Genomic DNA, 26,179 nt, shown 5'->3' with positions numbered 1-26,179 from the left:
ACAGCTGCTGCTTCAATGGCTGTCAAAATTTCTGAAAAGTGACTGCAGCTAATCAGTTTACCACCCAGCTTCGTCAATTTTTATATCAAAGTTTGTCAGGCTGTTTGGTGCCTACAGGGCCTCTCTATGCCTGAATTTCAGCTGATTCAACAGGATTTGGCTGAAATCCAAGCTGTGTATGGCCAGCATAAGCCTGCTAATCAGGTCTGCTCTTAACTGATAGTCCAGAGAAATACAGTTCAGATTGGCACATCTTCCTTTAAATCTGAGTTCGTGAAAATCTAGGTTGGTTTCAGTGAAGTGATTTCAGAATCCTGTGACCAGAACTGCATGTAAATAAACAAGAAGTGCTGTAAAAAAAAAAAAAAAAAAAAGATTTCTAGTGGGTTGGCCAACATTGCACAGGAGGTGCACTAGGTTTGTCGCAATATTTTTTGCTTAGTATTTCCAATAAAATTTTTTACTTGTAGCCTACATATCAAAAGCTTTAATATATAGGGGATGTTATTGGAAATTGTTTATTCTTGATATATTTTTAAACATGCCACCCATCCGTAATGTGATATGTGTGTGTGTGTGTATATGTGTGTGTGTGTATGTATGTATATATATGTGTATGTATGTATGTATGTATGTATATATATATATATATATATAATAAAAAAGTTTAAGGGGGAAAAAAAAAACACTAAAAATATATTTTTTTTATCTTCTTTACTCACTAGGTATAGAAAAGCTTACTGAGAAAGCCCAAGTATCAGAGGATGGCACACTAAGAGTTGTTGACACTGAAGTTCCATTATCACCTGGAGAGAGTGGACCATCCCGTCCCCTGAGTGACACAGAGTCTCAGACTGGGGTGTGTGGATGTTGTGTCATATTACAGAAAAGTCTTTTTTTTTTATTTTTTTTTTTTTATGCATAAATCTCTCAAAGGTCAATTGTCCTCACTATGGCTACATTTTACATTTATTTTGCAGGATGGTACACAAAACCTGCCGAGAAGGCGGCTATCAAGCGCCTCATCTCAGTGGAATCCATCTACAGAGTGGGTGAGTCCTAATTGAAATAAACAATATATAGGTGGGCAAGGACTATGCATGGCATTAAGTTGTCACTAGCATTGACATAGGGAGCTAACCTTTAATGTTAGACTTCATCAGTGCTTCCCACTTGCTCTTCTTTTGCTGGATTACTTCAGTATTTAGAGTTGCTGGTCCCAAAAGGCATTGTAGGGTGTCTTTTCAGAGATTGCTCTGTTCCCTCACTGCATTGTGGGATGTTGCAGATTTTCTAAAAATTGGAATAAGCATGTTAGATTCCCGGGGGTTTGGAAATTTCTTTGGCAGCAGTGGTTTAACACGTAGTAAGGTCTGCCCACCTCCTAGTAGTTGCTAGTATTTTGCTCAAAAGTTTATTTTCGGTGTTTTAGTAATTGCCGAAGATCTACCTTAAGGGCATTTGCACCTGGCCTCCTGTGGCCTTACATAAAGTTTTAGCTAATTTCCCAGCAGGTCCTGTGTACAGCTGCCCCATAAACATGAAAGCCTGTATGCAGGTATACGCTAGTAGTTGCGTAAATCTGCATGCGTACAAAGGTAAAATACTGATCGCAGGCTGTCTTTCCCAAAGGTTGTTTATGGCCTTTTGGCTAAGATCAAGTGTAGTATCTGTTCTTATCAGTTTCCAGAGGAGGCACTGTGCTACTCTCGTTGGGGAGGACCAGCAATTCCAATGGTGTTATAGTGCCTGGAAGGGCGATTTCAAGCAGGGACTACGCCAAGCTGCCCGACAGATACTGGGGGCCGGCCAATGGTTGAGTCTGAGCCGTCTGGAAGGGTGCTCCTGGTGAGGATGGGTGCTGCATCTGGGTCTGACTGGAGGGTTGGGTCCCTGGCCTTCTGTCCTAGATTGGGGTAGCTCTAGCTACGGACAGTTTTTTGGAACAGAACACTGGCTCCTCTCTAGCAGGGGGGAGGAGCGGTTAGTAATTCAGAATGTAATTAGGAAGAATTGGTGCACTGCAGTGCGATTCATTCATAATGACAGCCAAACACACCTACATTGCAGATCCCCACTATGGTAATACACCGCCATCTGTTGTGGTGCACTGTTACAAAAAATAGTGCATGCTTTTGAAGGAAGATTATTTCTCAAGGCTTGTACATTACAAAGTAGCTGAATAACTGGGTTTGGGACTTCTTGTTGTACAGGAGCCTTCAGATGTACTTTAATTTTAAAGAGAAACTTCACCCTTTAAAAAATAAAATAAATCAGCAGTTGCAAATACTGTAGCTGCTGACTTTTAAAAATCAGGCACTTATCAGTTCATGGAGTCCAGTGCTGTCTTCCCACAACTAATTCTTCTCACCACTGCAGGTCCCCAGCCCCCCCCCCCCCCCCCCAATCTTGGATTTGGGAGCCAGCTGTGACTTCCTGATAAATCAAAGATGGCTCACCACTGCACATGCGTGCAACTGTTTTTGTAGCCTTCATTTCCCAAGATGCTGCTGGCATTGGGGGGGGGGGTGGGACAAGTGAAGTTATTCTTGCCTAGGTGAGAATTGAGGAAGTTTGAGCGGGTACCTGTGAAAAATTGTCCACTTTAAGTATCTTCAGGCCCTACCAGCACAGGGGCAACCCTGGAAAATTTGACAGATTGTGGGACCCGTGGTTGGATGTGCCTGGAATAAGCCCCATGGAATTGGTACAGATGAGGCTGCTAAGAAGTGTTTAAAGATATGACAGGTGGATGCCGAGAGTGTGTATTGGAGGATGGAGGAGGACGGTGTGTGGGCAATGGAGAATATGTTACTGGTTTAATTAGTTGGGACATATAGTCCGAATGTTGACAGTTCTAAGATGCAAAATATAAAACCTTCTTGATGGCTATACTGCTATTTGGGAAAAAGAAATTTTGATTATGGTGCATATATAACTGTAATGTATGTTCTTTCTTATGAGCAATAAAACCTTTTATGATTTAAAAAAAAAAAAAAAGTATCTTCAGGCCCAAAATGCACATTTTAGCAAGTATGTAATGAGTGGATGGAGCAATGAGAGGGATAAATGGCGATGGGTCTGGACTGCTAGAGGAGATTAGTTGCACACTGGGCCAAGGTTGAGGTCCTATGTGTAGAAACTGATTAAAAGATTTTTCAAATGTAGCAGATTTTTGAGCTATACAAAGATGACGCAGTTGTGGTCAAGATGGTGGCTCTGGTCTCTTTTTAGGCCTCATTGTAATATAATAAATTGTGGTGTTCACGTTTATTCCTATCCCTTCTTTATGTTTCTAAAAGTTCCCCTATTGAAGTGTTTGTCAGTTTTGTAAAAGCTTTCTGCCACTGGAAGGTCTATCCTGCTTTTGAATTTGACAAACCTGTGGCCCTAGAAATATAAACTGCCACCCAAAAATGCAGAAGCCTCCTGTTCTCTGCATTTTAGCTTAGATGTCCAGCAATGAGCCACATCAATGTGTAATCCAATCAGAGACTAGCTTCTATGGTTCCTGGCACTGGTGAGATCCTTCCTGCCTCGTAATCTTACCTATTGGCCCATCACTGAGATGATAAAACAATGCTCTTGAATAGGACCTTCAAATTATAATGAACTGTTCAGTCTCTTGAAATATAGGCATGAGACCAGCATTGCACCTATGAACAACTGCAATGCAATGCTTTGCTGTCTCAATTGCACATAAAAAAAAAAAAAAAAAAAAAGATTTTTTTTTTTTTTTTTTTTTTTTTTTTTTTTCTGATTGCAAATATGACTGCAGATTGTTTTTATGCATAAGGTGGACGTGGCCTTTAATGTGGTAAAAGTATTACGTTTACTTTGATCATTAAAATTTCACAAATAAGTCGGAATACTGTAGAGAAAATTCATAAAGAAATAAAATTGTGTCTCGTATACATATAGCTTTCTTGCATTTTTGGTATTTAATGTTTAGCATATGTGAAGCTCAGCATTTCTGTTTTGTAAATTCCAACAGGTCTTGTCCTGGAAGGTGAAACTACCTCTTCAGACAATTATGCGGCTTCTACAGGTCTTGGTTCCACAAGTGGAGAAGATCTGCATTGACAAGTGAGAACTGGGCTGGGAACTCAATCATGGTTATAGCAGTTATAAGCTCTAAGCCTTTCTTGAAGGGAAAGTGCAGTATTTTTGTATAGGTTTTCTTTGAAGTTCAGGACGTTTTTTTAAGCAAAATAAAAAAGAAATTGTGTAATTGTGTTTATGAATATTTCTGATAAACCTGTAGCATAAAGCTTCACCTGTCTGGAAAAGGTAAACATGAACTGCAAAACCTGCTTGAAGCAGGTCAAATTCAGGTCAGAAATGGGTCAACTGTTGATCACATTTACCTGTCAATGAATTCTGAATGATCTTGGACGTGTCTCCAACTGATGCCATTGGTACAGCTCAAAACCTGTTAAGGCAGTCCGTTACCACAGTACTAAAAGGAACCACCAGCCTCTACCATCCTGCTCAAAACACTACAGCTAAATTGTGCAAATGGGCTTCATTCCCTTAGGATATACCTGTACATTCTCAGGTTGAAGTGATTGTACCGGAGCTGCAGCCATGATCCCAGTACCATAATTTTCACCCAGTGCTGGGCTTTAATGTAGAAGTGATCGAGCGGCTCTACAGCTGACCGATCACTTGTACAGGGTGTGGAAGGGGGACCCCCACCATTCCACAGGCGTGTGAAATTTTAAAGCGTATTAGGTTTCTATTTCCTTGGAATAACCTAATCTTTTATATTTTTCCAGAATATTAGTATTAATTTGTGTTTGTGTGCACTTAAAATGGTTCTAAAGACAGAAGGTTTTTTTATCTTAATGCATTTTATGCATTAAGATAAAAAATCTTCCGTGTGCCTCGGCCCCCCATGCTTACCTGAGCCCCATCTCGATCCAGTGATGTTGCATGAGAGACACGGCTGTTTGGGGACTCTCCCTCCTGATTGGCTGAGACACACAGCAGGTGCCATTGGCTCCCGTTGCTCTTAATTAAAGTCAGTGAGCCAATGAGAGAGGGGGCGGGGCCGAGCCACAGCTCCGTGTCTGAATGGTTACACAGAGCAGCAGATCGGCTCGGGTGCCCCCATAGCAAGCTGCTAGCTGTGGGGGCACTTGGCAGGAGGGAGGGGCCAGAAGCACCAGCAAGGGACCCAAGAAGGGGAGGATCTGTGCTGCCTTGTGCAAAACCACTGCAGAGAGCAGGTAAATATAACAGGTTTGTTGTTATTATTTTTAAACAAAAAAAACAAAAAAACACTTTAAATCTAATAAAGTGTATTTTTTTTTCCTGAAAATTTGCGTTTTAAACTGCAGAAAAATAGATAATGTTTAGGGGTTCCAAGTAATCTTCTAGCCCAAAAAAATGCAATTTCTTTATCATACATCACGGGACACAGAGTTAGACTAATATTCATTACCTACTGGGTTATACACCATCTCTAGGTGAATGGACACTGGTAGACAAAGTCTTAGACGGGAAGTGATCCCCTATATAACCCCTCTCATACAGAAGTACTTCAGTTTTTTTACCAGTGTCTGCAAGGTGGATGGGCACGTTTGTTGAGCTCTCTGAGCTCCAGGTCCTTAGTCCCAAAAATGAATCTAGGGATTGACCGATTGGATCCATTTGACACCGGCTTATATGCTTGGATAAATGGTACCCGAGCCTCGCAAACAAGACGAATGATCCTGTGAGGTTTTTTTTTCAAATATAAGTTTATTCAAGAGCAGGGAAGGGCAAGGGCCCGATGTGCCATCATGAAGATAAACAAGATTTGAGGACGCAGCCTCTTGCAACATCATAACTGAAAACATGACAATATTGTCTTCCATTACAGAGTCATACATGTATTACTGTGGTATGTACAAAAAGTTCAACCCTGCATTGGTCCTCAAACAGGTCTGGTCTACCCTGTCCCTCCTGCCATTTTCCTTTTTCCAGAGCAGTAGACATAGGGGGATAGTAGTAGAAGGAGAAGAAAGAGAAAGAAGTCTGAGAAGTAAGGGTTGCATAGAGTGGGGGAAGTGGAGAGGTGGTACGGGGGTAGGGGAGGGGGGGTACACGGAGGCGGTGCTTGCATGTAACTTGGGGCATACGGGTCAATAGATGTTGCTGATTGCCTTTAGCTGACTACTTCAGTTCCTGAGCCTGTTAGAAGTTTTTGCCCCTCATTGGAGAATATATATATATATATATATATATATATATATATATATATATATATATATATATATATATATATATATATATATATATATATATATATAAAGCCATTGCGACCAGGTCTTGGTGTATTGTTCATTTTGGTTACGGGCTGTGAGGAAAAGATCCTCCATCTACCTGATGTCTTCTATTTTTTTAAGCCACATACCCACAGTTTGGGGATCTGGTAGACTTCCACAGCAGGGGGATACATGCCTTGGCTGCATCTAATAGATGTCGGATCAGGGATTTTTTGTAGGCCTTACTGGACATGGTAGAAGCATGTAGTAAGAAGAGGCCAGGATCAGCTACGATAGGACGTTCCGTAAATCTCTGTATCGTCTGCTGTATGGACCTCCAGAACTGCTCCAGTCTGGGACAGGCCCAAAAAACATGAAGAATCGTGCCCCGATCTCCCCTGCATCTCCAACAGAGTCCCGAGGAAGCTGGAAAAAAATTTTGTAATTTGGCAGGGGTGTTGTACCATCTGGTAACTAGTTTATAATTAGTTTCCTGCATCTTTGTGCATATTGAAGATTTAAATGTAAAGTGGAGTATATTTTGTTTTTGCCGTGACGTAAAGCTATACTGCATATCTCTTTCCCATGCCTCGAGGGTGGGTATTTGGTAGTTATCTGGTGGTGTAATCAGCAGTTGGTAGGTGGCTGACAGCGTGTGAGGTAGGGCTCCCTCCTCTGAGCAGTATATTTCGATCCTGTGAGGTTTTGCTTGTAATGCGACCTTTGGGCGCTGGACCCTGCTTAGTGGAATCCTTGACACCACAGAGATAAGACATTCTTGCAGGGTGCTGTACAGGTCCCAGGGAGTGGACCCTAAAACATGAAAAGGGCACTGTGCCTTGACGGGTAAGTGAAACCCCCTTATTTACTTATTGTGGGTTGCCCCAGTGATTGTAACACTCAGTCACGCTAGCTAGAGGCTGGACACCTGTGTGCGGTGACCACAGCGAGGAGTTTTGGGCTAGCTGTGGGTGTTTGCAAAGAGTACTTTTTTTTTTTTTTTTTTTTTTTTTCTTGTCTGGATGTTTTTACCTTAAACGGATGGTGTGCGCACGAGGCTTTTGCACATCTTGGTTCGCATGGTGCATGTGCGTTCACCAAAGTGCTTAGGAGTTTGCAGTTGTTTAGCGGCCATGGCGAACGCAGCTTCACCACAGGCATTGTGCACACATGGAGCCGTGCATGCGCCTTAGCCTAATCTGGGCGCAAGAAGATTAGCGTCATATGCGAATACAGCCGTGCCTGTTCGCCGAAGCCGCGCGGAACGTCCCGGGGGAACAGCCAGCTTATTTAAGCTGTGTATGCCAAACATGCGGTGCTTCCAGAGGGCAGCTGTGGGACACAGAGTAGGCTCTGAACCAGGCATTTTCACCGGATCATTTCTCCTTACCTGGGTTTACGTGAGTCACCAGGTGTTGCTTGGCAAGCTAAGGTGCTTAGCAGGATTGTTGCATAGGGGCTTGGTGAGCCCTATTAAGGGGTCTCCCTTCTGGGGTATGTAAATACTAAACCCAGGTACTCCCTTTTTGTGGCTTGCAATGTCTTCAAAAAAGAGGAGTGGTGTTAACAACACTACAGGGAGAGGCACACCTATGTGGTCAGTAGCTCCTGAGGAGCCTAGTCGTAACCCTAGTGTTGTATCCCCTGAGAGACCAGAGGCTTCTGGGCAATCTGAGTCGCTGCGCCTACCTGGTATTGTGCCTACAGTCACCGCTGCTGCTTCACACTTTATCACCAAGGATGAACTGTCCTCAGCCCTAGCCGGGTTAGGGCACAGGATTGCTGGCATGATTGCCTCCATCCCGCAGGGTGGCAAAAAGCATGACAGATCCCCCTCCCCTGAGCCTCCTAATTTGGAGCAGGAATGGGTTGAGGATTGGGGAAGAGCTAAATGCCAAGGATTCTGTGGAGGGCCTGGCAGATGAGTCTGTTTCTGAGCAATCTGGGCCAGAATATGTCCAGTTGGTGTCTGCCTCTCAGTCGCATAGGCTTTTGATCCAGACTCTTACTGAGATGTTCGTTCTGACTTTAAGTTGCCTCCCGCAGAGGTTTCTGAGCCCCCCTGGTCCTCTTTGGGGTCCCTGAGGCCTCCTCGGACCGCACAGGCTTTCCCCTTGCACGCACTGTTGGAACAGGCGGTGTATGCTGATTGGGAACATCCTGACAGGATTTTCATTCCTCTGAAGAGGTTTTCCCTTTTTTCCCTTTTATATCCCATGTAGGAAAAGTTTAAGAAGTGGAGCATGCCAGCAGTCTCTTCCTTAAACAAGATCTTAAAGGGCAAGTTCACCTTTACAGCAAAATTTGTAAGGTGAACTTACACAGGACCCTGTCCTGTCAGCTGGGAAGAAGACACGTGGATGCCAAGGGGACTTCTGACGGGGCTGCTGCGATCCAGATTTTTCTGTTATGGTGAACTTACCCTTTAACTTGTCCGGTGGATAACGCACAGGGCTTGAGAGACCCTGTTAACAAGAAAATGGAGTCACTATTAAAGGCTTCCTCCTCTTTGGCAAGTATAGCTATTCAGCCAGCTGTTGCAGGAATTGGAGTCTGACAGTCCTTAAAGGATCAGGTCAGATGGCCCGACAGGCCTAACCAGGAGGATGACCATGCTGAAAGCAGAGCAGATATACCTTGAGCGCTGTGTTTTGCTGTTGATATTTTAAGGGATTCAATACAGCAGGTTTCTCATTTGGCTCTCCTGTCTGTACACATGCACAGACTTGTGGCTTAAGAACTGGTCAGCCGAGCTTCCTTGTAAGATGTTATTGGCAAGGTTCCCCTTTCATGGGGAATGTTTGGGGATGATTTGGACAAATATATCCAAAACATTTCAAGAGGGAAGAGTTCTCTAATTCCTGTGAAGAGAAAGACCAGGCGTCCCTTGTTTAAAACCTCAGAGACCACTTTCTCAGGTGTTTCAGCGCCAAGGCAGTTCAGCTGCCAACAGGGCGCAAGAGCCAGGGGCAAGCCGCAGGGCCAGAGCCAGAAGAAACCTTGGGTCCAAAACTCTTCTAAACCCGGCACCAAGCCCTCCTTTTTGAGGGGACGCCCCCACTCTATCGGGCAGGAGGTAAGCCTGCTGCACTTTGCGGACATTTGGAGAACAGCGGTTCAGGACATGTGGGTCACCTCGACCGTATCCTGCGGTTACAAGCTGGAATTACGGGGGGTTCCCCCTCAGGTTTCAAAGATCCAACGTTCTCTCGGATCCTCCAAAGAGAAACTTTATTGTTTCAGGTACTAGATCATTTAGTGCATCAGGGAGTGATTATACAGGTTCCTGTATCCGAAAGGGGCGCAGGGTTTTATTCAAACCTGTTTACAGTTCAAAAACCAAACGGACACAAGGCCCATCTTGGATCTAAGATGCCAGAACCAGTATCTATTTCAGTCCTTTCAGATGGAGTCTGTCCGCTCAGTAGTAGCCTCACTCCAGATGGGAGACTTTCTAGCCTCCGTGGTTATCAAGGATGCCTATTTACACGTACTTATAAGCCTAAGCTGGTGGTTGCAGGATCAGAACCTGCGAAAGGGAAGATCCCCCCCCTCTGTATCTTGGACAGTACTAACCACAGATGCCAGTCTCTCGGGCTGGGGAGCAACCCTAGAGGGGCACACAGCTCAGGGGAAGATGGTCAAGGACTGAACAGAACCAGCCCATCAACATCCTGGAGTTGCGGGCAGTACATCTGGCCCTACGGTCCTGGGCGGTGGAGCTTCAGGGCTGCCCTATCAGGGTTCAGTCCGACAATGAACTGAAATGTGTGTGTCACTGGCGCAAAACCTGTTCTATCAATCAATATAAAAGTGATATCTATAGCTGCTGCATCCAAAAAATTCTCAAAAGAAAAAAATTAAAAGTGCTATGTGTGTGGATGCGCTGCTCTCATTTATACTCTCTTTCCTATCTGTGTATATCCTATCTGTTAGACATAATCTTATTCACCATCCACCTATTTAAATATATCACATTAAACAACAATCATATGCAAATTGTGTAAGTCATATAAAAGTCCGGTGACATGTATCACATGATAATAAAGTCCCTTCATATATGCTTGCAAATCTTCCGTTAGTTTGCCGTGATCGGCGTGCTCTTGTGTTTAATCAATTTAAAGTGACTTAGTGCTTCACCACCACCTGTGAGATTGGCCACTCACCAGATATTTCTTTAAAACTGCACCGCTATTGGAGAAGTTCCCTTTGAGTGGAGTGGTTATCCCTATGAATGAACTAAAGGTGCAGTTTTAAAGAAATATCTGGTGAGTGGCCAATCTCACAGGTGGTGGTGAAGCACTAAGTCACTTTAAATTGATTAAACACAAGAGCACGCCGATCACGGCAAACTAACGGAAGATTTGCAAGCATATATGAAGGGACTTTATTATCATGTGATACATGTCACCGGACTTTTATATGATTTACACAATTTGCATATGATTGTTGTTTAATGTGATATATTTAAATAGGTGGATGGTGAATAAGATTATGTCTAACAGATAGGATATACACAGATAGGAAAGAGAGTATAAATGAGAGCAGCGCATCCACACACATAGCACTTTCAGTCCGACAATGCCACTGCAGTGGCCTATATAAACCACCAAGGCAGTACCAGGAGTCGTTCTGCTCTGAAAGAGGTGAACCACATACTAGCCTGGGCAGAGGGACATGTGCAGGTTCTATCGGCAGTCCATATCCCTGGAATAGGGAACTGGAAGGCAGATTATCTCAGCTGCCAGCAGATCCACCCGGGGGAATGGTCCTTACACTCAAGGGTGTTCCAGGAAATTTGCCAGCATTGGGGATTGGCCAGATGTCGATCTATTGGCATCCAGGTTCAACAACAAGCTACATCAGTTTGTGTACCGAGCAAGAGATCCTCTGGCAATCGGAGCAGATGCTCTACTAGTTCCATGGAGCCAGTACTGTTTATGCTTCCCCCCCATCTCCTCTCCTTCCACATTTTGTTGCGCAGAATTCGGAGAGAGGGGGTTCCAGTCATTCTGGTGGGACCAGCCTGGCCCAGAAAGCCCTGGTTCCCAGAGATTGTGAGATTGGCAATAGACGGGCCATGGACTATTCTGCGCTGCCCCGATCTGTCTCTCAAGGTCCCATATTCCACCCCAATTTACAGTCTCTAAATTTGACAGCATGGCTATTGAAGCCAGGGTGCTGAAGGATCGTGGCATCTTGGGACCAGTGGTGTCTACCTTTTAGTGAATGTTAGGAAAGCGGTCACTAGGAAGATCTAGGTCTGGAAGACTTTTTTTTTTTTTTTTTATTGCTTGGTGTGAAGCCAGAAAATGGCATCCTTGGAAATGCGTGATTGGGAGAATTCTCTTTTCTACAGTCGGCTGTGTAAATCAGATTGGCTTAGAGTACAATCCAGAGGTCAGATTCCAGCCCTGTCAGTTTTCTTCCAAAGGCCTTTAGCCTCCCATTCACTGGTCTGAACCTTTATGCAGGGGGCAACTCGTTTGCTTCCCCCCATTAGGTCACCTATGTGTCCTTGGGACTTTGGTGCTGTCTGTGTTACAGAAACAACCATTTGAGCCTATCAAGGAAATTCCATTAGTCTTAGTCTTATCTTGCTGTCACGCAAGCTAGCCTTCCTGATGGCCATCACCTCGGCTAGAAGGATGTCGGAATTGGTGGCCCTTTCATGTAAGGAACCATACCTAATTCTTCACCATGACAAGGTGGTATTGCGTCCTGTTCCATCCTTCTTACCAAAGGTAGTGTCGGCTATTCATTTAAATCCGGACATTGTTTTGCCTTCTTTTTTTTTTTTTCTCTCAGCCTCGTTTGGTGGAAGAGAAACGACTGCATACCTTGGACGTCGTCCGGGCAGTCAGAGGTTTCTGTCTAGATCTGCGGAGATCCGAGGATCTGACTCCCCTTCTTTTTTTTTTTTTGTCTTTTTTGTTTTTTTTTTGTTTTGCCAGAAGGTGCAGGCAGCTTCTAAAGCTTCCATTGCCAATTGGGCCTGTCAGTTGGTCATTCAGATCTATAGTCTGAAATGTAGGGCTCCTCCCTTCAAGGTAGGAGCTCATTCTACCAGGGGTGTAGGAACCTCCTGGGCTTTTCACCATCGGGTATCTATGGGTCAGATTTGTAAGGCTGCCACCTGGTCTTCAGTGCATACATTCACAAAATTTTATCAGGTGGATGTTCGAGCAGCCGAGGATTTGGCTTTCGGGCCGCAGTGTACTGCGGGCTGCCGTATAAGGTCTGATGGCTATTGTTTGGCAGGGTGTCGCCCTCCCCTCAAGACTATTGCTCTGGGACGTCCCAGCAGGTAATGAATATTAGCCTAGCTCTGTGTCCCGTGATGTATGATAAAGGAAATAGTATTTTTTTCATCATACTTACCTGTACAATCCTTTTTCTTTGAGTACATCATGGGACACAGAGTTCCCTCCCCTCTTTTTGAGGATTCAGTGCTTGCTACAAAACTGAAGTAGTTTCTGTATGGGAGGGGTTATATAGGGGATCATTTCCTGTTTAAGACTTTGTCTACCAGTCTCCATTCACCTAGAGATGGCGTATAACCCAGTAGGTAATAAATATTAGCCTAACTCCGTGTCACGTGATGTACTCGAAGAAAAGGATTTTACAGGTAAGTATGACGAAAAAATCGTATTTTTTACATGTACAGTGGGGATGGAAAGTATTCAGACCCCCTTAAATTTTTCGCTCTTTCTTATATTGCAGCCATTTGCTAAAATCATTTAAGTTCATTTTTTTTTTCTCATGTACACACAGCACCCCATATTGACAGAAAAACACAGAATTGTTGACCTTTTTGCAGATTTATTCAAAAAGAAACTGAAATATCATATGGTATTAAGTATTCAGACCCTTTGCTGTGACACTCATATATTTAACTCAGGTGCTGTCCATTTCTTCTGATCATCCTTGAGATGGTTCTACACCTTCATTTGAATACAACTATGTTTGATTATACTGATTGGACTTGATTAGGAAAGCCACACACCTCTGTCTATATAAGACCTTACAGCTCACAGTGCATGTCAGAGCAAATGAGAATCATGAGGTCAAAGGAACTGACTGAAGAGCTCAGACAGAATTGTGGCAAGGCACAGATCTGGCCAAGGTTACAAAAAAAATTCTGCTGCACTTAAGATCCTAAAAACACAGTGGCCTCCATAATCCTAAAATGGAAGACTTTTGGGATGACCAGAACCCTTCCTTGAGCTGGCCGTCCGGCCAAACTGAGCTATCGGGGAGAAGAGCCTTGCTGAGAGGGGTAAAGAAGAACCCAAAGATCACTGTGGCTGAGCTCCAGAGATTCAGTCGGGAGATGGGAGAAAGTTGTAGAAAGTCAACCATCGCTGCAGCCCTCCAACAGTCGGGGCTTTATGGCAGAGTGGCCCGACGGAAGCCTCTCCTCGGTGCAAGACACATGAAAGCCCGCATGAAGTTTGCTAAAAAACACCCAAAGGACTCCAAGATGGTGAAAAATAAGATTCTCTGGTCTGATGAGACCAAGATGGAACTTTTTGGCCTTAATTCTAAGCGGTATGTGTGGAGAAAACCAGGCACTGCTCATCACCTGTCCAATACAGTCCCAACAGTGAAGCATGGTGGTGGCAGCATCATGCCATGGGGGTGTTTTTTCAGCTGCAGGGACAGGACGACTGGAAAGATGAATGCGGCCAAGTACAGGGATATCCTGGACGAAAACCTTCTCCAGAGTGCTCAGGACCTCAGACTGGGCCGAAGGTTTACCTTCCAACAAGACAATGACCCTAAGCACACAGCTAAAATAACGAAGGAGTGGCTTCACAACAACTCAGTGACTGTTCTTGAATGGCCCAGCCAGAGCCCTGACTTAAACCCAATTGAGCATCTCTGGAGAGACCTAAAAATGGCTGTCCACCAACGTTTACCATTCAACCTGACAGAACTGGAGAGGATCTGCAAGGAGGAATAGCAGAGGATCCCCAAATCCAGGTGTGAAAAACTTGTTGCATCTTTCCCAAAAAGACTCATGGCTGTATTAGATCAAAAGGGGCTTCTACTAAATACTGAGCAAAGGGTCTGAATACTTAGGACCATGTGATATTTTATTTGTTATTTTTTAATCTGCAAAAATGTCAACAATTCTGAGAGAGTGTGGATAAAGGGATGTATGATTGTTTTGTACAGGTTTTTTTTTATTATAGTCGGAACTAAATAAAATATGAAGAAACAAATGTTAGTGTGCTAAATATGAAATATTTTATATTAATATTATGTAGTGCTCTGTCCAACCAGCACATGGAACGCTATTCTTCTGTTTACATATAAAGCTTTGTATCCCCCTTGGCTGTGCTGAAAGAAGCCCATTGTTTATAAAGCAGTAGCTCCTCCCTTAAAAAATGGCCCACCCAAAATCCCTGGACCACCTTCTCGTATTATCATCCTGTGGTGTTTTAGGCAGAACATTGTAGCCCAGCTAACTTTAGTACAGTCTCATTCACAATGATAAATCTGCAATTATGTGCAATTATAGGACTTTTCTAAATGTATATAAATGCATTTAATGATTTTTAATGGTATAATTAATGATTTACATTTTTAGATTAGCCGTGTTTTGGAAAAAACATAATTACAGGTGAAACTTGGATGCTCTAAATGCATCTAAATGCAAATACATGTAAATGCAGCAGAACTTGATCTGGGAAGAATAAAGTCTGTTCATACTTTTTTTTTTTTTTTTCCCCTGCAATAAAATAAACCAAACGTGTGCAGCGAGTTTCAATGCAGCCTAAAGAATGATGCAAACAGCAGCCAATCTATCTTACTTTTTGGAGCTTTGAACTATTTAGGCAAGTGATGAGTACTTTTACAACTCTTTCTTTCAGTCATCCATTGAACTTCTTGTTGGGTGGTCTGGAATTCTTTAGTGAACTTACCATTTAATGTCACTAAGCCTCCAGGTGCCAATATATATGAACTGACTTTTCTCTGTCGGAGTGCCATATCCCAGACTACAGTATATGTGCAGTAGGAAGTTCTTTTATTTACTTTAGCTGTTGGGCTACCACATTTGGCCACTAGATGGCGGTACATATCCTGGGAAATGTGGGCTACCACATTTGGCCACTAGATGGCGGTACATATCCTGGGAAATGCCTGATACTTAGCACCATCTACTGGGCAATTGCAAAGGATTTCCATTTTAAATCAAACCTTTAACCACCATATAAAAATGATTTAAAGCGGAGTTCCACACAAAAATGGAACTTCCGCTTTTCGGAACCCTCCCCCCCCCCTCCGGTGTCACATTTGGCACCTTTCAGGGGGGAGGGGGGTGCAGATACCTGTCTAAGACAGGTATTTGCACCCACTTCCGGCATAGACTCCCATGGGAGTCTATGCCTCTTCCCGTCCCGACCGCGCTGTCTGCTGGGAACACACAGCTCCCAGGAGAGAGCGGGGACCACTAGGGACGCGCAGCGCAACTCGCGCATGCGCAGTAGGGAACCGGGAAGTGAAGCCGCAATGCTTCACTTCCTGATTCCCTCCCCTAGGATGGCGGCGGCCCGCTCGGTTCTCTGCGTCCCCTGCCGACATCGCTGGACTCTGGGACAGGTGAGTGGGCATGTATTAAAAGTCAGCAGCTGCAGTATTTGTAGCTGCTGGCTTTTAATTTTTTTTTTATTTTTGGCGGTGTGGGTGAACCCCCGCTTTAAGCCTGATATCTATATGGCAATTCAATGACAGTGGTGTACCTGGTATATCAGGCACCCGGGGCCGATCCGTTTTCATCACTCCCGCTTCCTAAAACTATAAAGGAATAAAGCAGCACACGCCACACTGAATTGTTGGTGTGGATAAATTAAGAAAACAGTGTGAGGGGCTTAAAGGGCCATGGTTAAATAAACCTGAGCCTACTCACTGTGTACAAAAGGCACACAGACCTTCACAACCTGACCCCCCCCACATTTCAGATACCCCCAGTGCAGAGCTCTGCCTTCAGTACAGACCCCCGGAGTACCGGTACCCATTGTGGTCTACAGATTTAAGGCAATGTTGTTGTCATGTGCATGTTTGTCTTTCAAAAACCCTCACAGGTATGCAGAACAGTGTCATACAGTAGGGAGAAAATGTGATATGTTGCTATGTACACACTCTGTTAGATGCTTGTATTTTTCTGCAAAATAGAAATTGTTTTTCCCTTGGTGTTTGCGACTTAGAAATGTTTTACATTCAGTTAAAAGTATTTTATTTATTTATGGTGTTTATTCATGTAAGCTGCATGCGTAAGTCATTCACCACCTAAAAAGTCAAGTAATTTAAGTATTTTGTAATTTTGCAGGGGATTGACTGATGAGTCAGAAATTCTCAAGTTTCTGCAGCATGGGACCTTGGTGGGATTACTGCCTGTGCCTCATCCCATTCTGATCCGCAAATACCAGGCCAATGCTGGCACAGCTATGTGGTTCCGCACATATATGTGGGGGGTCATCTACCTTAGGTGAGTATGTATGATAATTAGACTGCAGCTTGCTGGAGAAGGAAGGGAAATTTGAGACTTGAACATTAAAGTGGATGTAAACCCAATGTCATCCTTTCTAAACTACTGCCATAGGGGTTATCTATAAGGATATACACGCCTCCTGCATGTATCTTTACCTGTCAAAAGTCTCCCCTCTGTCTGTTATGAGACCCGAAAAACTGCAGATTCTGTGGGCGGGTTTGTTGTCTGGAGCTCGGTGGGTGGAGTCGTGATGTCAGTAGACTCCCCGCCCACCTCTACACTCCCCTTGTCAATATTAATTTTCTCCTGTGTATTTCTAACACTGAACTTCTGCTATGATCTCTAACATCCAGTAAAAAGACAGGAAAGTAACCACATGACTTCAGCATGCCAAATCATGGTGAGGTGTGGAACAGCCAATCCTTGCAGAGCTGCTGAAGAAAGGAGTGGGGGAGGGAATTAAAAAAATAATGCATGTGTCTTATGCCCCGTACACACGGTTGGATTTTCCGATGGAAAATGTGTGATAGGACCTTGTTGTCGGAAATTCTGACCGTGTGTAGGCTCCATTACACATTTTCCATCGGATTTTCCGACACACAAAGTTTGAGAGCAGGATATAAAATTTTTCAACAACAAAATCCGTTGTCGGAAATTCCGATCGTGTGTACACAAATCCGACGGACAAAGTGCCACGCATACTCAGAATAAATAAAGAGATGAAAGCTATTGGCCACTGCCCCGTTTATAGTCCCGACATACGTATTTTACATCACCGCGTTTAGAACGATCGGATTTTCCGACAACTTTGTGTGACCGTGTGTATGCAAGACAAGTTTGAGCCAACATCCGTCAGAAAAAATCCATGGATTTTGTTGTCGGAATGTCCGAACAAAGTCCGACCGTGTGTACGGGGCATTAGGCTGTCACTCACAGCAAGGGGGAGGATTTGACAAAGTTTTTCTCTGTTTGTCAAGATTTCTCTCACTGAACAATAAAAGAGGATTGCTCAGAGATGGATTAACTCTTTGTGGCAAGACTGGGCTCAAATGATAGGAAATCTTATACAAAAAAAAAAAAAAAACATTTTCGGGTTTACATCCACTTTAAGTGTAATTGCAACTAAAACCACTCTCACTTCTTCCTTCTTTCTTCTTTTTTTTTTTTTTTTTTTTTTTTTTTTCTTTTTTGGTGTTAATATGGCTATATTACTCCTAGACCAGCAGTATGATTTTATGGTGGTAGAGTTGTCATTTATTAAACAAGAGGAACAAAAATGGAAAGTTCTCCCCATTGCAAGCAGTCTCATTCCAAATATAAAGTGACATTTTGAAAATTTTAAATTTTCACTTAATTTGGTTCTGCATAGAACACTTTTTTTTTTTTTTTTTTTTTTTCCTTTTGGGAGGTGTTTTTACTAAATTATCCCATTTGTTTATTTCCAGGTAATGTGTTTTTAACCACTTGACTACCAACCTGTAATACCCCTTTTCAGTTTCCAGTGCTGTGATAGTTTGACAATTATTCTGTCAATGCGACACTGCACCCAAATAAATCACATTATAAATAATATATAAATATAACTTGTATTATAACTTTTTAGAAAGATAGCTTTTTTTCATTTAGTGTTATTTAGTAACCAATGAGCTTAGTTTATCATTTTTTTTTTAAATGCCAGGACAGTACAAGCCCCTTCAAGATGTGTAAATTATAAACATAAAGGAAATATTTGCGCTAAATCAATATTACTGAGAAAAATGAAAAGAAAAATAGATGCTAACACAGGTCAGTAGAGGAAAAAAAACTAATTGTATAAAAAGTGCAGCGCTATCAGATAAAATGAACATGATTCAAAATAGAATGAACATGTTAATCATGATAAATAAATTCATCAATAAAAATAAGTCCATTGAGAGAGTCCATTTAAAAAAAAAAAAGGGGGGGGGTTTAGAAATGAAATCCAAAATCCCAATAAGATCCAGTAAGTGGAAGGTGAAGAGAGAGGATATACATAGGAAGAAAAACAGCAGCTTCACTGGATCCTCCGTGTAAAAAAAAAAAAAAAAAAAAAACACCTCCAAGATAGAAAGATGGAGGCTAAGCAGAAGGTGTTGGCCTGCAAACTAATGGAAAAGCAAACAGCGCAGTGGGGAAAACCGTTTCCCAGGTGTGTCAACATAGGTACTGTCAGTCCTGGAATATCCCGCATCACAACCTCATACAGGTATCCAGCGTCACATGGGTACTTATGCATATGAATGAAAAAAGGACCATAGCGTTATACTGTATAAACGGTTTATTTAGGTGTAAAAATTAGGCTGCACTCTCGTGATGTCTATTAGGAACGAGCGTGTAGTAACATCAGCGCTGTAGCAATTTCAAACAGTATATTGAGCCACCGTAGGAGCGTGGTAACGTCACGTCTGGTCCCACCCAACGCATTTCATCACACAGTTGACGACGTCAACTGTTTCAAGATGTGTAAATTACACTAAGAAAATCCACTGTGCCAAAGCCACCACCAGCATTCTGCAAACACCGGACGGAGCATGTGGCTGCCAAAGGTCATCTGGGTGATTACAAAGAACGCTGTTGCTGCTTATAAGTGGCAGCTCTTCCATAAGGGGTGCAGGGGCACCGCCCCCCTAATCCAGGCGCCCGGCCTATTCTCTATATGCAGGGTGCTGGACACATGGATTTTAATGGGGGTTTTTTTTGCATATGATTAGAGCCTGAGGGTCCAATTGGCTTTAAAAAAAAAGTGGGCTCAGGGCGCAGAGCCCTGAGCCCACCCAGTTGTGTGACATTAGCAAATTAATATTCACTAATCTCTTCCTGCTTCTCCTCCCGGCCAATCAGGAAGCGGGTCCTGAGACCCGATTGGCTGGGGAGTCTTGTGACTCCCAGCCATTTGGGTCTCAGGACCCACTTCCTGTTCAGCTGGGAGGAGAAGCCACGCCTGTTCGGCCGGGAACCTGGAGCGAGGAGCGGCCTCCCAAGGTGAGGCCGGACTGATCGCCGAATTCCCGTCAGATCGCCACTTCCCGTCCGCATATTGCAGGGGTTGTGGCAGTCGCCACATGTTCCGGTATATGCGGAGTATTTTTGGTGGTTTTGGCACCGTGGATTTTCAGTCTAATTTACACATCTTGAGTGAAGTTGAGGAGAAATGTATACACCATATGTTCAATAATTGGTGGACTTATACACATTGATATTTGAACTGGTCATCTTTATTTTTTCTTTCACATATACATTTTTTCTTGTGAATTTAGTTCTATATAATATTTTTTATTTGCACTGAGATCTTTTCACTGATTAATGGTATATAATTTTTGATGTTAAAATTTTGTTTAGAGCTGCATATGTTTTTACAGGCGTAAGGATTTGAGCAATTTTGACAAGGGCTAAATTGTAATGTTTTGACGACTGGGTTAGAGCAACTCCAAAACTGCAGCTCTTGTGGGATGTTCCCAGTCTGTAGTGGTCATCACCTACCAAAAGTGGTCCAAGGACGGAAAACCAGCAAAGTGGCGACAGGGTCATGGGCAACCAAGACTCATTTTAATGCACGTGGAGAGGGAAGTCTGGCCAGCATAATGCAATCTAATAAAAGAGCTAATGTAGCTCTGATGGCTGAAAAAGTTAATACTGGTTCAGATAGAAAGGTATCAGAAAACACCATGCATTGCAGTTTGTGTATGGGGCTGCGTAGCCACAGAACAGTCAGGGTGCCCATGCTGACCCGTGTCCACAACCAAAAGCACCTACAATAGGCATGTAAACATCAAAACTGGACCATGAAGGAATAAAAGGAGGTGGCCTGGTCTGATGAATCATATTTTTTTATTCATGCGGATGGCCGGGTTAGTGTGTCACTTACCTGGGGACGAGATGCACTGTGGGAAGCAAGTAATCCTGCTACTAATGCTTTGGTGCCAGATTCCACAGCATACTTACAGAGGTCTAGTAGGGTCCTTTCTTTGACAAGTCAGGCCTCTTTTGGCATCAAAAGGGTACCTACTCAATATCACATATTTTTAGTGAAAGTTCATAGTTCTAAATTAATGTGCTAAATATTGGATTTTCCCCTCCTAACACCACGCACCGCATGGCGTGGCATGTGCATTATGCGCTGGAATGCTTGTACATTGCCCGCTACTGTAACAGTGCGTTTAGGTGCCATTCAAATTGAATCACAAGGCGCAGTGGTACGCATGTTACTGTGCAATGCAACCACCTGTGTTAAAATGCTCATTACTATAACAAAACAATGTGAAGGATGCCTTTTTATATAGAAGCATTTGAAATAAATACTGTTTTTGCTATATTTATGAAAGATACTCACTAAAGTTCGTTTTGTTTGCAGGAACATGGACCCTCCAGTCTGGTATGACACTGATGTGAAGCTGTTTGAAATCCAGAGAGTTTAAACATCATCTTTTGAATATCAACATCTGCTCAGTACCTGTCATACATATCTGGAGCCTTGTCATAGAATACTTCCCCCCCTCTATGAATTTCAATGTAATTGACCATAAGCATACTAAATCATTCCATAAAAATGCATATCCAGCCTCCTGCATTTCTAAAAAGCTTTTTATTTCCCATTTTTTGTTTTTATGTTGATTTTTGATCGGGATTAGATAAACATCTTGACTGCTGAACTACAAATCCCAGTTTTCTCTGGCAGCATGCTGCTACTCCTAGTTCAGTGCTTGGTAGAGGATGGTTTATATGAGTTTAATTTGCAGAATGGTTTCCCTCTTCTGTGACATTTTGCACATTATCTGTATGTGGGGGATGTCCTATGTACCAATCCCACACTCGGTGGCACTCACCGACTATGTGAAACCAGATGTAATGTATTAAATTATATTAATAAAATAGTCAATGGATATAGATTTGACTGTGTGTACATTTGGGTTGCAAATCAGTTCTTTGACTGCTCTATAAATCTATTATTCTGATTTCTGGGTAAATTACTATGACATTTATAGGCAGGGGTGGCATTTGTATATTTGCTATCTTTGTGTGTGTGTGTGTGTGTGTGTGTGTGTGTGTGTGTGTTGTTTTTTTTTTTTTGTTTTTTTTTTTTTTTATGTTCTGGAGCTGATTTAAGCTAGCCATACACTATACAATTTTCTTATTCAATTTCCTTTTAGATTTACCTTCAACTATGTAGTGCAAGGGCCTGCCTGATTGCATACAAATTGAAAGTGTTTAGGTTTGACCTCATACTATATGGTTTTGGTAAATCTAAAGGAAAGTTGTATAATGTATGGCACAGCCTTGGATAAAAACTTTCCTACCTAAGATAAGCCATGCATGTTTATTTATTTTTATTTTTCTCATCAACCAGTGGGTTGAATGGGGAAAAAAAAAATAACCCGATTCCCCCATCCACACACTTAATGGGGGAATCACTGATGCTGAGTTATTGTATTCTGACAACGGGGAGACTTCCCTGCCATCAGAACACATCGATCAGCGCTGCCAGCTATAACCGGTGGCACTGATCGATTGGTACAGCCAGCCTGTTGGGTTTTTCCCCAAAGTCGATCTGTAGATTGACTTCTATACAACCAGCTTGCCCATACATTTGGTTGGTCCCTGCTGAACTGGCCGAATATCGATCCATGTATGGCCGACTTAAATCTTCTACCAAGTTCTTGTTTGCACATCTCATGGAGTATTCCTTTATTTTTTTTATATAATCTTTATTTTTCATTTTTTTAGTTTTACAACACAGAATGACTTCACAGCAGGATAACATCCCACAGGTAGAAGGAGGAAAAGGAAGGGAGGAGGGGAAGGGGAGGGGAGAAAAGGGAGAAGAAATAAAAGGGAAGGGGGTTACAATAGGGATCATGTTATCCGGTCAAGGTGTAATCAACTATGTACATCGGGAGGCATGCCTACATCCATCAGCCATGAAAGCACCCTTCCTGTCCTGGACAATCGATCCCTATGGACAGGCCTCCCCTCTCCATGGGGGGGGGGGGGGTAGAGTGACTATAAGCTTTAGGCCCGTAGACATTGTGCACATGGCTCCGAGTATTCCTTTATTTAAATAGATGGGCAGCAGACATGGTTTACCTTAAAAATCTCTAGACCAAAGTTTTGAAGAAGTAACTGCGTAGGATGCCACATGATGGCTCTCATTTCATATATTTTATTTTTAGAGGGAAACAACTTGGGCATGGTAAGATTTTATTCCCTCCTGACACAAACTAATATTAAACCCTTTCTCTCAGGCCTTTAACTAGGCCATTACACCCAGGGGGTGAGAGGGTCTGCCCAATCATGTAACCACTGTGATTGGCTGTCATTGTGGTCACATGGTTGGGAGCTAGTCCCACTGGCTCCCGATCATTTCTAGAGAGCAGGTGCTGTTTTTAAAAGCTTGATCACTGCGCTGGGAACATGCAGTGTGTGCGTGCTCAAAAAAAAAAAAACTCTGCTGCCTACGGACTGTTGTGTGGGTGTTAAAGCACATGTGTGTCCCATGGGTGGCAACAAGTTAAATGAAATACTTGATGGGTTTTATAGCATTGCACTAGGTTAAGTCCTGATGGTAATTTGGCAATGTGTAGCCCTGTTGGAATATAAGCCTGAATATGTCAAACTTCTTTTCAGGCAATCATTTTCTCAAGTATATGGGTGCTCAGGGGTGTAGTATAACTTTATTTATGTATCCCATGACCAGCTATGTTGTTCCCCACACAGGCACGCAATATGCTGAATCAAAAATAATTTTCTAAACCAGCCTGTTGGATTTTACATGTGATTATTGCTAGCTAACTGTGTTCTCCAGGCAGAGAGGCCTATCCCCCCCCCCCCCCCCCGCTGGGAGAGCACAATGGCTCCGTGGGAGGGATTTTATCATCCACCTGTGGTTGCAGGAATGAAAATCACTCTGTCTGTGGCCAAAGCCTAGTACACATGGGCTGAATGTCAGGCGGCATTGCTTGGCAACCGGTCCAACTGAAGCCAGATGTTCAGCCGGCTTCTATCGAAGGGTTATGACTGAAAAAGGTCTTTCGACTGGCTCCTGATCAGCACTCTTAGCCAATCGCTGAGAGCATTGACCAAGTGTTCTGGGGGGGGAGGGGGTTGGGGGGCCTGAACTGCTGCAACCCAAATCCTGGAAATGTGGATAAATACAATAACAAAATGGTGCGCTGTTCCTTAAAAATAAATGTGGTGTTCAACCTTAAATTAATCTGACAAAAAACAGTGCTTCACAGTGCCCAGTGCTTCACAACACAGAATCGTTCTAAGGGTGCTCCAGTGTGACAAAAGGTGCTCCTAGGTGTAAACAGATGGCCTCTTACCAAAATGTATAGATCGCAATTACAGGGTTCAAAAACAGCCTGTGTTAAATCTCCACAGCCGAAGCCTCACGGAGAGCCTGTCTCCATACGTGAATCGCTCATCAAGGCAGCATAAGTCTCATAGCGAGAACTAGTAAGGTGTATTTATTAAAATAATAAAGAAATGCACTTGCTAAAGGTGTGTATTTTTTTTGCGTGACAAAACACACAAGGCACGCTCCCAAAAACAGGTGCAGGATCTACTTTAGGACATTTGTTAATGGACTGCCCTATGCAGGGCATAAGCTCATCAGGCAGGTGTCAATGAGCCTTACAAGACCCTCTGGAATAAATTGTACATATTTTGTTGTACACATGTATCCCCAAATTGAATGTCAAATTCAAAACACTGGCATGGCAATGGAACATCATTTTTCAGGGTTTTCATATGAAATCTGTCCAGTTGCAACAGTGCCATTGTTTATTTTTTTTTCTATATTGCATACAAATGTTCAAACAAAATTCTGCTGGTGTATGGTCAGCTTTAGGGCTCCTTTCTCCTCAATCGCCATATTCAGTTTGCAGTTCCACATGTGTGTTTTTATGCGTTTGTGGTGCATTTTTGGCAATATTTATTTTTTTGCAGAGTTGCATTTACATACATTTGTGGTGTATTCTTGTGTGAAATAATTCAAGCTGCTGTACTTTTTCTTTAGGGCAGGTCCAAACCAGTGGCTGCATTAGAATACAGCCACTGGTGTGCTGCAGGATCATGTGCGCCCATCTATCTATCATGCGATCGCTATCACCAGTAAATAGCAATTGCATATATGGAAAACTGTTATGAATGACCGCCATTCATTACAGCATGCTTACTATTGTGATGCTGTCATTGGCCCACAGCTAACGCATGGTACCTGGGCCAGTCACAGCACCCTGTACCTTGTGATTAGCTGTAGCCAACCACAGTATCACAATAGTAAGCAAGCTGGCACGAATGAAAGCCATTTATGACAGTTAAAGTGGTTGTTAAGCCTCTCTGACTAATTTATCCCCTTTGTGTCCTAATCCTGTGTCCCCCTGTGTGTGTGATTTATTTAAAAAAATGCGGATTATACCTAATTTTCAGAGCGCCGACCGGCACTCACGTGATCGGCCAGTTCTCTCCCTGTCTGACAGCTGCAGCGGGTGGTGCCGGGATTCCCCCTCTGACGTCACGTGGGAATGCTCGTTGGAGAGCCGGCTGATCACGTGAGCGCCGCTCTGAAATGAGGTATAATCAGCTTTTGTTTTTTTTTGTTTTGTTTTTTTTATAAATCGCACACACCGGGTGACAGAGGGGATGGTATTAAAATAACACTGTTATGTCAGCAGCGGGAGGGGCGGGGGGCGGGCACTGTCACAAACTGACAGATAGGTAGGGAGGGAGGGGGGAGAGCAGAGAGGAGACCTGCAGATGACGGAGGCACGTAAACTGACCTCGGTGTCAGGGCTCAGCAGCCATGATGAACTGTGGTCAGTTTTTAGAGGGGAGGGTAGAAACTGGCAGGACCATCCAGGTATTTCAGGTGTTACAGGGGGCCAAATGACACCGCACAAACACTGTGCTGTATAATATGCTTTAACCGCTTGCAGACCGGCTCACGACGATATACGTCGGCAGAAGGGCACGTACAGGTAGATTAACGTACCTGTACGTTGCCCTTTAAGAAGCGGTTTGAGGGCGCGCGAGCTCCGTGAGTGTGATCACAGGTCCCGCGGACTCTGTGTCTGCAGGGATACCCGCGATCGTCTCATGGAGAGGAAGAACGGGAAAATGCTGATGTAAACAAGCATTTCCCCGTTCTGCCTGGTGACAGGGCACTGATCACACTTCCCTGTAATCGGGAGCGATGATCAGTGTCGTGTCACAAATAGCCACTCCCCCCACAGTGAGAATCACTCCATAGGACACAATTATCCCCTACAGTACCACCTAGTGGTTGTCCCCTTCACTGCCAGTAACATTTACACAGTAATCAATGCATTTTTAAACGCACTTATCGCTGTATAAATGTGAATGGTCCCAAAATAGCGCCAAAAGTGTCCGATCTGTCCGCCATAATGTTGTAGTC

The 26,179-nt window shown here is 43.3% G+C and overlaps 1 protein-coding gene across 1 annotated transcript in view; it reads left to right on the top strand.

Annotated features, from left to right (window-relative positions):
* The window catches only part of HID1 (HID1 domain containing), a 121,144-nt gene extending 99,493 nt beyond the window's left edge, over nt 1-21,651 (top strand). Inside the window, exons 15-19 of the mRNA XM_073606169.1 lie at nt 726-859; nt 981-1,052; nt 3,995-4,086; nt 16,588-16,746; nt 21,119-21,651. Coding sequence (XP_073462270.1) covers nt 726-859; nt 981-1,052; nt 3,995-4,086; nt 16,588-16,746; nt 21,119-21,182 — 521 coding nt within the window. The 3' untranslated portion in view covers nt 21,183-21,651. The remainder of the gene's footprint in view (nt 1-725; nt 860-980; nt 1,053-3,994; nt 4,087-16,587; nt 16,747-21,118) is intronic.
* The last annotated feature ends 4,528 nt before the right edge of the window (nt 21,652-26,179 follow it).

The sequence above is a fragment of the Aquarana catesbeiana genome, linkage group LG12 (genome assembly GCF_042186555.1).
Source record: "Aquarana catesbeiana isolate 2022-GZ linkage group LG12, ASM4218655v1, whole genome shotgun sequence".
In the NCBI taxonomy this organism is placed as follows: Eukaryota; Metazoa; Chordata; class Amphibia; order Anura; family Ranidae; genus Aquarana; species Aquarana catesbeiana.
The sequence above is the reverse complement of the archived record's forward strand: the minus strand, read 5'-3'. Positions and strand labels throughout refer to the sequence as shown.